We start from the raw sequence: 17877 nt of genomic DNA on the forward strand, positions 1-17877 counted from the left end.
ACAACCTTGCACCTGTGGATCCACATTTAACACCATTATAAAGCGAGCGTTAATCATTCACATCTCGGCAACAGGAGCAGGAGCTGCAGCAGTATCGTCGAATATCGTCGTGATCAGCTCAGAGTTGATGATCGGCATTGTGGACTGCTTCATCATCGTCAACGTGAACATGAGCTGCACAACAACGGCATTAACTGCCAACATTTCTCACCTTCTTCATAATTGCAATCAATTTCAATTTCCACTGCAATGAATGTGCAACGCGCTCCGATACAAAGGAACTGACACACGTATGTTTGAATGTGTGTGTGTGTGTGTGTTCATAGCAATACCAATGATTATGGCATAAATGCGACGGGCGAAACTGTGTTGGGCAAAAGTTATTGAAGCAAGTTTTTTGATATGTATAGGAAGAAGAATAATAAATTAAAAAAAAAATGAATAAAAAATTAGTAAAAATGTAGGTTAGAAATAGACAGATAAATAATTAAAAAGAAGCAAATAAATAAATAAATAAAGACATGTATAAAAAATTAATTAAACACAAAAAATATTTTGCTCTGTTCGAAGTTCTTATACTATTCTCCAATTAATTGTAGCCAAATTGGTTTGCTTCCTGAAATTCATGAAATTAGTTATAGGTCGTTGAGCGCCTCGCAAGAACCAGTGAACTTATTGAAGTTGTAGTTCATTCAAATGGAAAATGTGGCCAGGACCTACAAATTCCTAAATATGGGTCTCCATTTTGGCTACCAAAATCTGTTGTAGATAATAAGATTTCTAAATTTTAGAACTACGTATAGGAACTTCAAAACCTCTTATACCGGGGACCAATATATTAAATATTTCAGAAAAAGACTTCTAATTCTAAGAGAAACCAAACTTCGAGAAACGTCGAACTATTATCGAAGCCGAAAGGTATTGGTACATGGGGGCATGATTTAAAAATGGATCGACCTAGCTCCTTTTCAATACCAATCGTCCTGGTAACAATAAAACAACAATTTGAAAAGTTCAACCTTAAATAATATAAACTCTATCTCGATTTGTACAAACAGATTGGCGATGTTAAATTGACTTATAATTATATGTTGATTATGAATATATATAATACTTTATAGGATCTCAGAAGAATATTTCGAGATCACGAACCTTGACAATTTTCAAAAATGGGGCCAAAATTGTATGATTTTTATTTAATTTTTTATACATTTTTTAATATTTCACACATTTTGCTCATCACTGTATTGAAACGTAATTATCTCAAGATCATGATCCTCATTGTCTTCAACAGCGCAAGACTGAAAGAAGGGGGACCACAGACTCAAGCTACTCAAGCACATCTCTGGCATTATTTTAACGATCTGCACATCTTCAGCATCTCATCACATTTATTTTCTCGTTCATCTGTCGGTTGGTTCATCATTTTGCAGTTTTTTTGTTTTGTTTTTGTTCTGCGAGGCCTGCACTCCTTTGTCGTTGGGTCGTCTGGTTGAGCAGCCAGTAGTTGTTGTCGCAGACGCTTTGATCAGGGCGACATTGACTTTTTTTCTTTGCGTGCTCTGCATTATCACATCGCGCAACTTCAATTTGCAGTTCGTGTTTCGCTCATGAACGTAACATTACCGTCTTCGACGTCGTCATCGTCAATGATTTCGTCCCCAGCATTGTTATTATTGTTGATGGGTCGTTGCTGTTCGTGGCTTGGGCTGTGGACCTGAATATCCCAACTGCACGAGAAATCAATGCAATGGGGAAAAAAGTTCAATATTATGGCAATCATATCACATCATATCAACAATTTATTGTTAAATAATTCTCACTAAAGGGCACTGGGGGTATGTGTGTAAATATGTTAAGAATTTAGTTGTCTTGCAGCAGGCAACTAGTTCGACGTGTGTTGTTGGTCAGCAAAAAGAGCAACAGCAACAACGAGGACTATCATAATTTATATTTGATTTGAATTGTGATGTATGAATGTAAGTATGTACTCGTATTTGGCTATTTCTAGACTGGTTGGTATGTCGGGTTATAGTCCAATTATTTCGTATACCATAGCATTTGCCATTCTTGGAAAGCAATTCTGTAATGTGACTTGAACTAGCTGGTTTGCATCTATTTCTGGAAATTGCAAGTCCGAACTGTAATGTTAATATTGGAACATTGATAGTGAAAATGTTTTGAGATATGTATATGACTTGTTTGGAAAAAAGAACATAAAAATATATTAATAAAAAATATTAAAAAAAAATAAATTAATTAACAATTGTCTCTTGAGAGATTTTTTACTCACTTCATAAGAGTTGATCTGCTACGTTATAAAGTCATTATTCGTAATCGCAATAGTTATGACTATTAGCATCAGAAATCCTCCTTACATGAAGCTACCACTCAATTTAACCCATTTAAAATTTATAGATTTTACCATGTCTGTTCGTCTGCGGAAATCACTCTTACATCCGAATAATATGAAGTAGGTAAAAACAAATTTTCTCGGTGAATTTAAGGTCTGTAGAATTATTGGTGTTGAAAATATAGGTCCATTTTTTTACAACATTTTTGGTGCTTTTTATATTAAACCGTATTTGCTTTAAATTGTTAGCTGGTGTTCTCAGTATTCTTGCAGAGAACTGTATGTATATGTCCAAGTTTGATTTGTGCCATACTTTTAACCGCATTTTTTCAAATTCTGTATTTGGAGTTCTCCAACGACAGAAAATCGCCTGTGCAGGTTCATGCCAAAGTATAGCCACATATAACGGCACCTCTCTATATACGCGAAGAAATCCCTCATGAAATTGTAATTCCGATATTTGATAATTTCATAATTTTAGAGGAATTTTTAACGAATTATTTTGATTTTTTTTAATTCTCTTCAAAATGGTCGATGGTATAGAATGGGACCACACATTGTAACTCAGCAGCATTTTTATTAGTTTCTTTTTATTCAAGCGCGTATTTGAATGTTATATATTTTGTGTAATATTTGTTTGCAGTTTGCATTATTTGTATATTTGACATATAATCTGCATTTTGATGATCAAACCATCGCTTATGGATTACAAAAAGTTTTATAATTCCATTTGAATAAACGGTTGGTGAACCTGATGAAGGAAAAACGCACACTTCCTATGTAAATATCCTGCACACTCTACCGCTCTCGTACGAATCAACAAAATTGTCGTGCAAAAAATGACTACTCAAACGACCGCCATACCCATAAGATGGCAATCAGCTTAGAAGATCAGCAAATGATACAAAAGCGACGATGGAAATTTCAAAGTATTCGTGCGATTACTTTTAAAGCTTCTGCGGTTGGGTGTGCGTAGGTTGATGGTTGTTTAGAGTTGGATTGTTATTGTTGTTGTTTTTTTTATTGTTATTGTCGATGAGTGTACCAGGGAAATACTACTGCCCAAAATGTAAGACTCATTTCGAATGCAGTTTGCATGCAAATACAAGCTCAAAACCGCCGTAAGAAGCTGTGGGAGTTGGCTGCTTTGAATGAACTCAGGCAACAATTTGAACATGCAAATAAACTTTTCGTAAAATTGACAAAAAGTAACGAGCGAATTGACTTTTTTCCACAAAAAAAAAATAACTCCTCTGCTCCACCCTCCTTCGCTTCTAACTATTAATTGAGGAAAAGTGTGTGTGTGTGTGTGAGTGTGTACAACAGGAGCTGCTTATTCCATTAGCATACTATAAAATCTTCCTAATTACAACCGCACAGACACAAACGCACTTCTTCCTCCGGTCGTGGCTTGGCTGCTTGGTTGGTTGGTTGGTTCGTCGCTATTTCCAGAGCCGTTATGTCTGGTTTTGTGGCATGAAGTAAGCCAAACAAAAACGAGGATATCTCAACGTTGGAAGTGAATAATTAGAACATAATTAATGGTTAATTAAAAACAACAGACATGTTGTCACTTGTTAAGGTTACATTAATTACACAAATACAAATGCAATTACAATTACAAGCGGGAGAAACGAGAAGACAACAACAAGAACAACAACACCTCTGGCAAACGAAACCGCAGAAATATCAAGCCACCATTTAGGCCAAGATGTAAGGAAAACGAAAGGGGAGGCAGCAAAACATGGCGTGTACCATTGTCAGGCGGGAAGGAATAGTTCTTTGGGTGTTGCAACATCGCCTGCCTGCCAGTCAGCCGATCAGCCAGCCAGCCAACAAGACATCTAGTCAGCTAGCAAACAGGACAACATTGAAGAATGACAAATGTCTTTGAGCCAAAGTTTATGACAATTTGAAAATAATTTGTTTGGTGGCTGGTCGTTCTTGTTCCTTGCATAAGGGCCCCTGACAAAGGCAATAGCAACAACAACAACAACCACAAATATCGACAAACGACGGAAGGTGTAAAGGGCGTACGTTTGGGGAGATTGTTGGATTGTCTTAATCAATAAATCCATTTTAAAAATTGCCCGCATAAATAACATTTCGACAAAAGAACGGTCCCAACGTCCGTCTGTTCATCCAGTCAGCCAGCAGGCCAGCCAGCAAAACAAAACAAATATTTATTATAGCCTGGCCATGCCAAATAGAACAGACCTTTTGCCTGGACAAGAAGCGATTGCACTCGCTGCCATGAAAGCTTCGGCCCTGGAGTTAGTCATACGGCAGTGACGTGGTCTTGCCTTGGTTCCTCGCCAAATGTCGGCAGTTGCCGTTCTTCGGCGTTCTACAACATTGCCGACAAGGGGCATTCATTGTCGTACTCGAGTTTTGCGCCATTACTCATGCGCGATTTAACAATAAATCAACGCGACGTGTCTGCAATAATATTATTCAACATCCAACAAGTCGACGTTGTTACGTCGCGCAACAACCGTGTGCTGCACACAGCGTTCTAGATTCGTTCATTTCGCTGACGACAGCGCATCAGGCATCAGCGCCTGCGCACACTAAACTTGAACGCTGTTGTTGCAGCTTCTGCTGCTGGCCGACTGGGCTGATTGTTTTTATTGGCCTCGGAGAACAATGAAACCGTTTTTCGGCAAATGTTGCCCAAATATGCCTTAAACTTGGAATCGTGATTAAGCATCGACCACCACGGCATGCATTCGCTCTCTCCCACTTGTCAAACTTAAATGCCAAAGAATTCGGTGTTCCATTTGTCTCTGGCATTCAGGACCTCTCCTCTCGTTTCCATTACCCTCGAATCTGATCAACCTGGTCCTCCTGGTCGCCCCATCCGAGTTGTTCCCATTGCTGGTGTCGTGATGTTGCATCAACGGAAACCGAACAAAAAAAAAAGAAATCATTGACCGAAAACGATAACAATTCAGCAAACGGTTCCACAGCACGACTTAATTGTTACGCACAATTGCATCAACATCAGACCCGGCATCTATGGTCGTAACGCTATAAATGTCCTCCCATCTAACCCTTGGTCTGGGTAATGCAATACTCTTTTCCTTTTTGATTGCTACACTGAGGGAAAAATCCCGTTGCGAAATCAAGCACGTATGTTGTCATTTTCGCAACGACCCGTTGTTATATTTTTCAACAACGGCTGTTGGTGAATTGTGCACGAACGTGCTCAAATTGACACCGAGACGTGGTCAACTTTCGGTACCAACAACAGCCGTGCTTAATTTGTCCATTTGTAATATTGGTAATTGCAGCCGATTACACACGAGTAAAAAATGACAACGGTGGTGCATGATTCACACACGGTCGTTGTCAATATGACACCGGTCGTGTATGAATTATGCACCACCACCTGCATAATGATGCACCACCGTTGTTACTTTGTACACCGACGTGCATGAATCGTACACGATCGTTGCCATTTTAGCAACTACCGTGTATGAATCATGCACCACCGTTGTCATTTTTTTTACTCGTGTGCAATCGGCTGCATATTTACCATTTTTTCCGTGTTATTGAAAGAGAAAGGACGCATTGTGCAAAAAATTTATTGAAAATGAATAATAATTCGCAAGATCCTCAAAATATCATTGGTGAGTTGTTAGAAATCGATGGCAATATTGTTGTGGTTCGCGATACAAACCATTGCAGCAGTCAAGATGCGGAAAACAATGAGGACGATTATATGTTAAGGGAGTTCTTAAAAGGAATAAATATGGAGTCGCTTTTTGAACAATTAAAAGGTAAGTAAATAAAAATGAATTTTTCAGTTAATCAGTGTAATTAACAAAGAATTTTCTTTTTTGTTCTTTTAGCATCACATGTAACATTTCGCAGCTTGCAGTACTTGAAAAAAGAAGATTTAAAGGAAGCAGTGCCACCATTGGGACTGCGTGTTGAATTCAGAGAAAAGCTCTTTGCTTGGAAAAAACGAAAGGTACGTATTATTTGTTTTACAGAGTTGAACTCAGTATTAATATTGTCATAACAATAGCTCGGGATTGATGACGAAACTATGTCAGTTCCATCTAAAATAGGTGAATGGTGGAAACGCAACGAGACACCTGCAAGTACTCCTGGTACTCCCGACACTACAGGTTCGAACTGCTCAAAAGCCAAAGGAATTTTGTCAGAGGTAAGGTAAGAGTAATATTTGTGTAAGCATAGTTAATGTAGTTTTTTTATTTAATAGGGTAAGTGTGCCTAAGTTCGGCATGTCCCAGTAGTCGGCACTTTTTATTTTTAAGCCCAAATAAATGAAACTATTATAACTAAATGTATTTTGTTTACTTCAAATATATTGCCAGCTATCTTTATGCACAATTTCGCTAAGAAAAGATGAATTATTCTAATAAAAAGTAATTTTTTGTCTGTGAAGGTCCTCAACAACCATATTTTTAAGAAAAGTACAATGAAGACGTCGTATCAGTTTAACTAAACAAAAATAATATATTTTAATGAATTAATTTATTATTGTTATTAATTATTCTCACAAAAAAATCGGTATGCCGACTGTTGGAACATGCCATATCGACAATTGGCAAGTGGTGCCGACTACTGGCAAAAAGGCATTGTTTTAATAAAACTACAAATTTATGAAATTTAATAAAAAGTTATTAAAACTTTATTTATTATTGCAAAAACTGTACAAAATTTCGAATCTGAATAAATTAACTTTGTAATAATTGAAAAGTTCCACTCAGAATTGTGAGCGATTAAAAACGCGAATATCCTAAAAGTGCCGACTACTGGTACACTTACCCTATAGGATCTAACGGAATTGTTAACACATACCTCGAAGGGGAAACTAGCGCTTGAATGTAGTAGCGTTAATAAGAAATTAAGTGACGAGCAAAGAGATGATATAATTAATATAATTATTGAAGATATTTTAACCAACAATGTTACTCTTTACACTCAAGACTATATGCGCATATTGGATGAAATTTGTTCCGTTTTTCCTCTTGAAAACGAAATGAGGGTAAGATTAACAATATAAACAACGTATCTGATTATGTAGTTTCTTAACTTATAATATGTCTTTATTTTTAGGATTATTATTACATTTCAAGAAAAGGAAAGAACAACGCAAGCGGAAAACTTTATGCCAAGTATAGAAACAAGAAGTCCAAAAGAATAAAGCTTTTGATTTCCGAGCCTAGCACAAGCAAAGCAGCAACTCACACATCTCCTAATTTTTGTAACAAAGATGTTCCCGAAATTGATGAATCAGTTGAAAATTCATTGAAAGCTTCCTTACTAAGAGAATGTAATGATTGGGGATCGATCTGCGAAAAATGGAAAAGATCTTTTAACATACGGCAAAGAGATATAAAAAATTTAAGTAGCCATACATTTCTCCTTGAATGGACGAAGTTGTCCGATGCAAGAGCTTCAGAATTGGTAAGTAGCCATGAGCTATTTATTTGTATATGGATACTAATGTTTCGTTTTAGGTCAACATTGATTTCGATATTATGTATCCACAGAAAGGCAATCTTCTACTTTCTAAATGGGACCAATTTAAGAAAAAAATTTACAATTATTATGGGAAAAATATTCATAACGAACATTGCAAACAACTCTTCGCAAATGTTTTGACGGCAAGCAGCATAGGTAAATTTTAATTCCTGATTTATCATAAACATTAAAAGTAATATTTATTTTATATTTCGGTTGCAGATGCTCAAGATTATATATACGCAATACTGTTGAATTCAGTTTTACCATCACCTGCTAGGTTTAAATGTGGAAACGGTAAATTACGAAAAAAAGTAACAATAGCTGATTCGCAGGAAAGTTTCGTACTGCGACTACCGACAATTAACGATTATAAAAGGCAAATTGATACAGTCACTGAAAAGTATTACAATGCTGGATTAACTATACAGCCATTTATAATTGTGGAGGGTTTGTCCGATTTCAATATAAAAGGTTTTTATGTTTTTTTTAACCACAATTTGTTAAAATTTCAATCGTTCCTCGAATGTTTAGATACATGTTTTAAAATTTTTCATGCACTTTCTTTAAAATATCCAAATGCCTGCCAAATTCCATGGATTTTTATCCAAAAATATTTTTATGAAATTAATACTGTATATGATATAAAATCAGTTAATTTGACTTCACTTATTAATTTCTGCAACAATAATTAAAGTACAATTCAAAATGTATATTTGCTTTCGTTGCCGTAAGCATTTTGATAAGGCAAATCTTTTAATAGCTCATTTGAAAACAGACCATTTAATGTCCACTAAATTTTTAAAAGTACAATGCGTTCAGGACAACTGTAAGCAAACATTTACAAAATTTACGTCATTCAGAATTCATTTAGAAAAACTTCACAAGAATCACACAAAAGCTCCACCAATGGTTAAAGCCATTAATGTGCCAGTTGAAATGTCATCATCAAAAGAAAATGATTATACAAACAGTGAAACTGTTATTAACAACAATACAATAGAAAAGGATTTAAATGTTTTGAAAAAGAAAACCTTATATCTGTCTTTACAATTACATGGTCAAAGCTATATGCCTAGAAATCATGTTATAGAAATACAACATTCTGTTTCAATTCTGCTTTCATCCATTTCATGTACAATTGAAAAATATATAACTGATCATCCAAATTATGAAGACTTAAGGTACTTACTAAACTTTTGTAAAAATCCTTTCGAAGAAACTAGAACGGAATATAGACTTTTAAAAATTTTAAAAGAACTAAACTTTTATGATGATCCAAAGGTTTATGTAATTAGCAATCAAGTCTCGGAAATTGTTATCAGCGGAAATCCCAGTTTAGGTCCAAAGTTATCCAATATTTATATAATGCCACTGAAATTCATGATAAGTGCCCTTTTTAAAATTCCAAATCTCTTAGATTTGACATTAGAAAACTCCAAAAAATTCCTAAATTCACCTGTTTTACAAAATTTTACAAACGGTGAGTTATATAAAACTAAATTATTAAAATATCAGTACAATTTAGTTATTCCCTATGTCCTTTACATGGATGATTTTCAAATTAATAATCCTCTTGGAACCCATACATTTTCCATATGTGGTTGTTATATTAGCTTTCCTTCAATGCCACAGCACTTGTTGTCAAAACTTGATTATATATTAACTGCTGCGTTTATACCATCAAAGGATTTAAAAGAACGTGGAAATGAAGTTTCATTTCACAATCTTGTAGAAGAGTTAAAAATTCTAGAAGAAGGGGTTGAAATTTGTGTTCAACAAAGTGTTCAGAAGGTGCATTTTATTTTAGGTGTAATTATTGGAGATAATTTAGCAGTTAATAGTATTTTAGGCTACGTGCAATCATTTAACTCTAAAAGATTTTGCCGGGTATGTAGAAGAAAAAAGTCCCAAATGCAATTCGACGCAATTCAGCATTTAGATAGTTTAAGAAACCAAGAGAATTACAACTCAAATGTATTGGAAAATAATTTTCAAGAAACAGGTATTAAAAACAAGTGTATCTTCGAATCTTTACCAAATTTTAACGTCACTGAAAATTTTTGTTTTGATATTATGCATGACATTTTCGAGGGCATATGTGTCTACGATATGTCTAATGTAATTCTCGGGCTGATTCAAGAAAATATTGTTACGTTAGATTGTATTAACAGCAGAAAATCTTTATTCCAATTTGGAGAAATTGAAGTGGGAAATAAATCTGGACCACTAGATTTATGTAGATTGAAAAACTATAACTTAAAAATGACAGCTAGTGAAACTATGTGTTTTACTAATTTTTTACCTTTAATGGTAGGCGATTTAATTCCTTTCTCCAACGATCACTGGAAAGTTTTTATAATATTATTACAAATAATCGATTTACTTTTAAGACCAAGTTATATAGAAGACGATTTAATAAAATTGGAAGAATTAATTAGAGATCACCATTCACTTTATATAACATTATACGGTTCGTTAAAACCGAAACACCACTTTCTTGTCCACTATCCCACAGCTATCCGAAAATGTGGTCCCCTTAAATATCTCTGGAGCATGAGATTCGAAGCTAAACACAAGGAAGCAAAAGCCTATTTAGGAAATACTACATCAAGAGTAAATCCCTGTCGTTCATTATCTATTAAGTCTGGATTGAAATTTTCCAATTTTTTATTAAAACACGAAGATAACTTAGAACCAAATGTTATCATTAATACGCATACCATCGAAGATTTGGCAAAAGAGGAATATTGTTACAAAAAAAGTAAGCCAGTTTTAAATTACCAAAATTGCAAAGTGTCTGATGACATTTTTTTTAAGGGAACTAGGTATAAAAAAAACTATTATTTAGCAACAAATAATGCCGCAATTGAACTTTTCAAAATTAAACATTTAATAATTGAAAATGAAAATGTTTACATTTTATGTAACCAAGTAAAAGTTAAAAACTTTGATTACCATTTACAATCGTATGAAGTTGGTTCTCTGAATGAGGATACAATTTTTTTAATACCAATTTTAGATTTTATTACTTACCCATTTCACTTATATCCTATGAATAATGGAAAAGTTTATTTCAGATTTAAGTTAATTTAATTTGTTTCTATACATTGAATATATGTAATTCGAATTGTTTTGTTAAATCAAATATGTATTTATATTGAATTTATGTAATTGGTTTCGTTCAATAAAATACTTTTCAAAAAATGTCGTTTCTTCTACTAAGGGTATAAAATGGAAAAGGAACGGATATCAAAAAATGACCACCATTGATTTCAATCTGACAACGGGCGTTGACAATCCGACAACGGAGCGTTGACAATCTGACAACGAAGCGTTGACGATCTGACAACGAAGCGTTGACAATCTGACAACGGGGCGTGCTCGAAATGACCACGTATGTGCTCATTTCATGCACATCTGTTGTTGAAATCGTTGCCAAAATCTCGGTGTCAAAATGACAACAGCGTGCTCATTTTGACACCAAACGTGGTTGATACACTATCATACACGGATGTGGTCATTTCATACACGGATGTTGTCATTTTTTCTCTGGGTGTACGGTTGTTGTTGCTCTTGTTGTTGAAAAGGAAGATCTAGCTGGGTGCGCGGGTGGCTTTTGTTATGCACTTTACTGCTTTTGTTGTCCTTGTTGTACATTTGCAAATAATCTTATAAATTATACAATACAACAAGTTCAGGGTTTCTACCTTGACTCGCCTGTCGGTTGGTTGGTGGGTTTGTGTGTGTGTGTTTGTTTGTTGTATGCCAATAAAACCGCATATTAAGCAAAAATTGCTGTTGTTTGAATTCAAGTGAATTCAAGAGTTTTTTTTTTTTTGGTGCTCAGCCCCGCTTCACTGTAACGAGCTAGTCTCAAATATATATTGACTACAGTTTGCTAAGCTCAACTCACGAAATATTTGTAAATGTTCTTACAACACGTTTAACCTCGCCATACAGCACCACCACGAGACTTTTTGGGAGACAGTGTGTTCTGCGGCGTGGCAGCGTGGCTCTGGCGTTGAATTGAATTGAGTCGACTTGAGTTGATTTGAAGTTGGTGTCTCTTTTGTTTATTTAACAAGCGGATAAATTTAAATGCGAATAAAAAGCAACATTAGAATGTAAATTTAATAAGAATTCCCAATACCAGTGGAATGTGGCATGTTTATCAACAATTGTTGCAAGTACACAGGGAGAAAAAACGATGTTTGATGGAAAAGATAGATGTGAGACTGAAATTGGGCAGTGATTCTCATTTTATGTAAGTGACCTGATAATGTAGCCCACATATTTGGTAAGAACACTTTAAAAGTTGCCTATTTAAGTGGACCTCTTAGGAAGATCAAAAGTACACATATTCTATATATTATTCCTCGTTGTTTAATAGTTCCTGACATTCCACTATGCTATTGTCCGATTAAATAGGTGGAGGAGTCCGCAAATTTTAAAAATATTAAGTTTTTTTTTCGAATCTCAGAGCATTAGAAATATAACTTCGACATTTTTCCTAGATAAATGCTCAAATTATATTTCATGTCCTTATTTGGTGTGATTTGAACTTATGTTTTTACAACAGTTACAAAATTATACTCCTGTTTTTATTTAAAATGGCTGAAGCTAGAATCTTGACTTTTTTGGAAATTCTGCATATAGCTTATAAAGAATGAATTCATTATATTGGGCAATAGGATGGATCATTCCTAAGGAGGTATAGGGTAGATGTAGATATAAAGTTGTTTATAGGTTATAGATGTGTTAAACAAAAAATTCTAACAACATTTTGGAAATTCGTACCAAAGAGAGACAAAAAGTACTAAGATTTTATCATTCATTGCACGGAATTGGTACAAAAAGTACTCGATATTTTACCGATTGTCTGCGAAGACCAAGAACTCTGAAAAGGTCGCGAAAAGTAAAACAGATATTTAATTTTCTAAAATTGGCCTAAACGACCGAAAAGAACTGAAACATTATAATATGGATTTAATACCCTCAGCCATACGGCTCATCGAAATAACGGTTTCAGATCCAAGGTCTCTTCGGACCAAATCCGTTGTAGGACATTTTGAGGCGATCTAGCTATGTCCGTCCGTCTGTCTGGCTGGCTGGCTGGCTGGAGCGCACGATTCGAAGGAAGCATCCGCCTTGGTTCAATCTTGGTGCATCGTAATATTATTATCAAACTTCGATGGAGTTCGGAGATGGGCAATATCGGTCCACTACTTCCTCCACATCCTATCCTCCACAAAATGTCGAAATTTGCAGAAATATATTTTACTGCACAGAAAGAGAAAAGATAATCCGATTTTGCTCCAACTTTCTAAATCCTAATAATTGCAGTGATAGGTCGGATGCGAAAATGAACAATATTGGTCCACCCCATCAAGTACCTCCCCCACAAGGGTCAGCATTTTGAATAATAATAACTCTTATAAAATGTGAAGTAAGAGTCTGATGGTCTTCAAATTACACACATTACAACATGTTTATTAACACAAGGTCTGGTGTGAAGCTAAAATATATCGGTTCACTCCTTCTGGTATGCCACACATAAAGGTCAAAATTTTGAAGACCCATGAAGCTTATAAAACGCGAAATTAACATCCGACTCCATTCAGACTTGGCACATCTCAATGTTCCTATCAACACAAGATCTGTTATAAAGATGATAGAGATAAGACCATTTCTTTTGGCGCCTCCCCACATAGGGTTGAAGATTATGAAAAACAAGTCGCACAAAGAAAACGAAATAAGCATCCAGCTCTCTTCAAATTTGCCACATACAAACATTTTTGCTTAAAAAGAAAACTGTTGTGAAGATGATATATATCTGCGAACCCCTTCTGACCTACACCATAGAGGGTTAACAATTTGAAAAATCATAACAGATGGCAAAATATATTTAAATAATCGAACATTGGCTGATGGTATACATTTGTCGACTGCCCAACTGATACTTTTTAACTTGTTTTCATGCTAAAAGGAGATAAATAAGAATGTAAAAGTTGTTAAATATTGAAAATGTGATATTGGGTTTTCCAAAAAGTTGGAAATATGAAATTTTGTAATCAAAACTACACATAAGTCGGACTTCCGGAATTCATACTAAATATGTATGAAAGGTACTCTTACTTTCGAACAATTGTTTCTTTAAATTATTAGCTAGTTTCAAAATTTTCATAAGAAGTTTAAAGAGTCTCGCGCTAAAGCTAAAGTCAAGAAATGAGAGGCAACACGAACCAACACCGTTGGTGTCGAGTGTATAAGAGGCTATCGAAAATAGAGACAAATTATTGCCACAGAGAGGACATATATGTAAATTGTTTTGGATATTACGAAGAGTTTACACATTTGGGATAGTAAGTGGGTACGGGATATATATTCCATGAATAGAATTATGAAAAACAAATCTCACAAATTCTTTCTGTGTAGAATATGCTAAAGCAGGCTTTAAGCCACGATATAATTCGCCGAGTCTTCTTTCATGCACATGCAGTCATTTCGGCTCACTAAAATGACAATCAGCAGTTGCCATAAAAGCATCCACAGATCCGAACTCATCTTAACAACATAATAATGCCGGAAAATATGCATAATCAACTTGTGTACTTGAGGTACTTCGCCATGGTCATGGAAACTGGAAACTTCTGGTCATGAAATTCCCTTGCCACAAGAGTGATGGCAGTGACGGTGTTTGGCGGAACATTAAGCAAGTGCCTGGGCAGATTCGCAAGGCAGCCCAGTGATAATAATGGCGATGGTCGCATTGGTGGTTGTGGCTATGACGCTGATATACAATCACGTACTTGCCAAGTAATTTACCGCGATTAACTCGTCTTGTTTGCATTTATTTCTCTTGGCACAAGTAATAAGTGATGGGCAAGTAACGATATCAGCAACAACTTCCAGCTCCGCTCCCCCACCACATTTGAAGCCATTGGGTCTGCAGTCAGTTACTTACTCCCGGCCGTCCGGCCGGCCGATGGGATGTGATTTGTTTGGTTAGTTTTTCGTTCCATTGCGTTCGTCGCTTCACATTATTGTCGAGTGCACGTTGTGGAGCGCTCAATTGCAGTCATTGCTCGATTTTTAACACAAGAACGTGAATATTATTAAAATGTGACCCTGATGGTGGCGGCATTCTACTGACTTGTATTTGATCTTTCGTCTGCCTCATTTTGTTTGGACTGACTTTGTATTTTCCAAATGTGTTCATTTCGAACAACATGCAAAGCATGGTCGGTCGAACGGCCGGGCGGGCGGGTGATCGGTCGTATGGTTGGTTGGCATTCGCGTTCATCATGTGTTAAGCGTATGACGTGACTGACGCTCCAAAGTCTGACACATTAGCTGATCATAAATAAAATTAAAAAATCCAAACATGTCTTAAGCAGATAATTCAATTTAGTTTAGCTTTTATTTAAACCAAAGCAAAGACAAAAATCAACTTCATTTCAAGTGTCAACCGAATACCGCTGGATATGGGCAGCGCTGTACAATCCAGTAGCGGGAGTAGACGAAGGAGGTCAAAGAAGATCAGAAAAGACGACAAAAAAAACAGTGTTTCGGCTCCAATGAAGTTGCCATCGCCCCCTGCCAAAAAAGGGCTGACATGAAACACATTTGGTAATTGTTTTCTTCAAATTCCCTTGGCTTTCCTCTTTCAGGTCGGTGCTAATCAGGGCTGACAATCAAATTAAAGTTATTGGAAATTGCTTTTTATGACTGCCATTAAGAGCTAAGTTGTGTGACAGGGTGTATCGCGGCGGTCTCGACAATAATTTAAATTAACTATTTACTTTGTGAAAACGCACAGAATTCCGTGCCGAGTCGTATGTAATCCATTTTAAGCCATTTCAGTTTCATGACACTTTAATGAAAATGTCAAATTTGTTTTTGGCTAAAATATGTGCATACAAATGAAACAAAAAACGAAAAAAAAAACAGAAACGAAAGAAATAAAGAAAACACCAATCTGTATACAATACGACGACGTAGAAGAAGAACCTTTCGATTTTCAATTATATTTTAATCAAATATTTCATACAGACAAACAAACAAACAGCCTCAGCGACAATGCGACAGTGGCAATATACTGCGGGACAATTGAAAAAGAGTTGGGTTAGATAACCACAAAATAGAGGTTAGTTTGTGTCAGGGTAATACATTGGGTACAGGAACTAAGAAAAACGCGGGGACTTAAATAAAAAGAATAATTAGGGGCATGTTTTCGAAACACAAATTGGTTTTTTCTTTTTTGAGTTTAATTCAAAATTTGAAAAACACATTTGGAATGTTGTTTTTCCTTTGCCTTCATCATACAAAGGCAGGGCTTAAATCTTTTGGTAAAAGTTTTTATATCCTTACTTAAAATCTTCTTCTGGTGCAGATCATAGAACAGGAATAGAATTTATGAGTAAAGACTGAACGCTCTGTTGATGATAGCTTCTCCGTAAACACTCCTTTAAAGAGACTTCAATTTCGAACTTTTCAAGCCCGCTTTGTCATTTGCAATATGGACTTCTTTCTTTGTCCTTAAGAACTAAATTATCCAATATGTCACACTACAATATCCGAATCTAGCATATCTTACACTTAGGCATCCGTGGCGCCCAATTGACTCCAATGGTAATTCTTAATGCAGACAAGAATGATGTTTTCCTATGGACAACTAGTGATATTGGAACATTACTTCTGTAGCTCATACAATTTCAATATAAGCCAACAGCCCCTGTAATAATCCTCAGTTTTAGAAGGAAATCAGAATAACCTATTCCTATACATCTGATGCGCAGTGTAGCTTGCCATTTTATTTATCCATGCATGTAAGCTATCATATTTGGTTTTTGTATTTGTGAGCCACGATATAACAGCCCATGGCCATTTTGATCAGAGACTTCACACGCTGTACGTTGTTCGGTGGCAAATACTTCAAGATGCCAACACGCTAACAACATGACGGTTGGCGTCACTATTTGTATCCGTAGCTGAGTGGTGGTATGCCTGGACGCGAATAAATAGCATGCGTCTGGGCTATGCAAACTGCCAGCTCCCGGCTCCTTGGCCATCGAATATTTGCTTGTTTTGCCATAAGACAGCAACACAATACACATAGAAAGGGTCGGTCGGCAATGTGCGTTTGTGTCCCGTTTATAGATGTGTGCGTGTGTGTGTGTGTATGTATCTGAGAACAAAATAACCTGAACAAGCTGCACTTACAGTAGCCTTGAGGCATCGATACGCAGATAAATAATGCTTTAATTTGTTTTTGCGCCGATGTTGTGGAGAAAATCTACATGTCCTGCCTGATGCCCAACACACCTATAACAAATTCCTTGCCTGCAAGATGGGTACGCAGTTCGCTGGGTTGGCTTTGGCCTTTTGTTGGAATCATTGCATATTTATTTATATAAGTCATTTTCTGATCTGAAACGAAGCGGTGCGGTGCGTGCGTGCGTCTGTTTGGCGCTGCATATTTGCGAAATGAAAAAGGAATTAAAGTGGAAATGAAATGTAGAAAAGATGAAAAAATCGAATAAATTCACAACATATTTTATCACCTTGGTGGTGTTGCTGTGGCTGTTGTCGTCTGATCTCCTCGGAAAGCATTGAGGCGTCCCTGAATGGTGCGTTCTTTCCTTCGTTCCTCGATGGCCATCTTAATACCTGTGAATGAAGTTGTTGTTTGTTTATGTGTTGGTCTTCCTATCTATCCGCATAGCATCAAAGAAAGGTGCTCCACAACGACGAGTGTCGCCAACATTTGATTTTACGCAACACCCAGGAATAGGGATTGCAAATGGGAACCAAGAATACAGCTAAAGAACGAGGAGTCTGAATCTGTTCTAAAATTGTCATTTACAGATATGATTTCCATTTTGCTTCATGAGAGAAGATAAATTCACAAAATATCCTAAAGCTACTAGCTGACACCAATCGTTTTATCCAATTGGTCTGATTGGAAATACTCTGATTTGTCTAAGAATCCCGTTATCTTCTTGTCTGATATCCCTGCCACT

The 17877-nt window shown here is 36.0% G+C and overlaps 1 protein-coding gene across 1 annotated transcript; it reads left to right on the plus strand.

Annotated features, from left to right (window-relative positions):
• The first annotated feature begins 6189 nt into the window (after nt 1-6189).
• Nucleotides 6190-8555, plus strand: LOC131801802 (uncharacterized). Its single transcript, XM_059120759.1, has 4 exons — nt 6190-6329; nt 6387-6527; nt 7161-7373; nt 7445-8555. Exons 2-4 carry the CDS (start codon nt 6408-6410, stop codon nt 7991-7993), a joined length of 882 nt encoding a protein of 293 aa, XP_058976742.1. The 5' UTR covers nt 6190-6329; nt 6387-6407; the 3' UTR covers nt 7994-8555.
• Nucleotides 8556-17877: the final 9322 nt, after the last annotated feature.

The sequence above is a fragment of the Musca domestica genome, unplaced genomic scaffold (genome assembly GCF_030504385.1).
Source record: "Musca domestica strain aabys unplaced genomic scaffold, Musca_domestica.polishedcontigs.V.1.1 172, whole genome shotgun sequence".
In the NCBI taxonomy this organism is placed as follows: Eukaryota; Metazoa; Arthropoda; class Insecta; order Diptera; family Muscidae; genus Musca; species Musca domestica.

Coding starts and splice junctions, on each gene's coding strand:
- LOC131801802 (XM_059120759.1), top strand. CDS start 6,408: ATGTCAGTTCCATCTAAAATAGGTGAATGGTGGAAACGCAACGAGACA. Junction 6,528..7,160: donor CCAAAGGAATTTTGTCAGAG/GTAAGGTAAGAG, acceptor CTTACCCTATAG/GATCTAACGGAATTGTTAAC. Junction 7,374..7,444: donor CTCTTGAAAACGAAATGAGG/GTAAGATTAACA, acceptor CTTTATTTTTAG/GATTATTATTACATTTCAAG.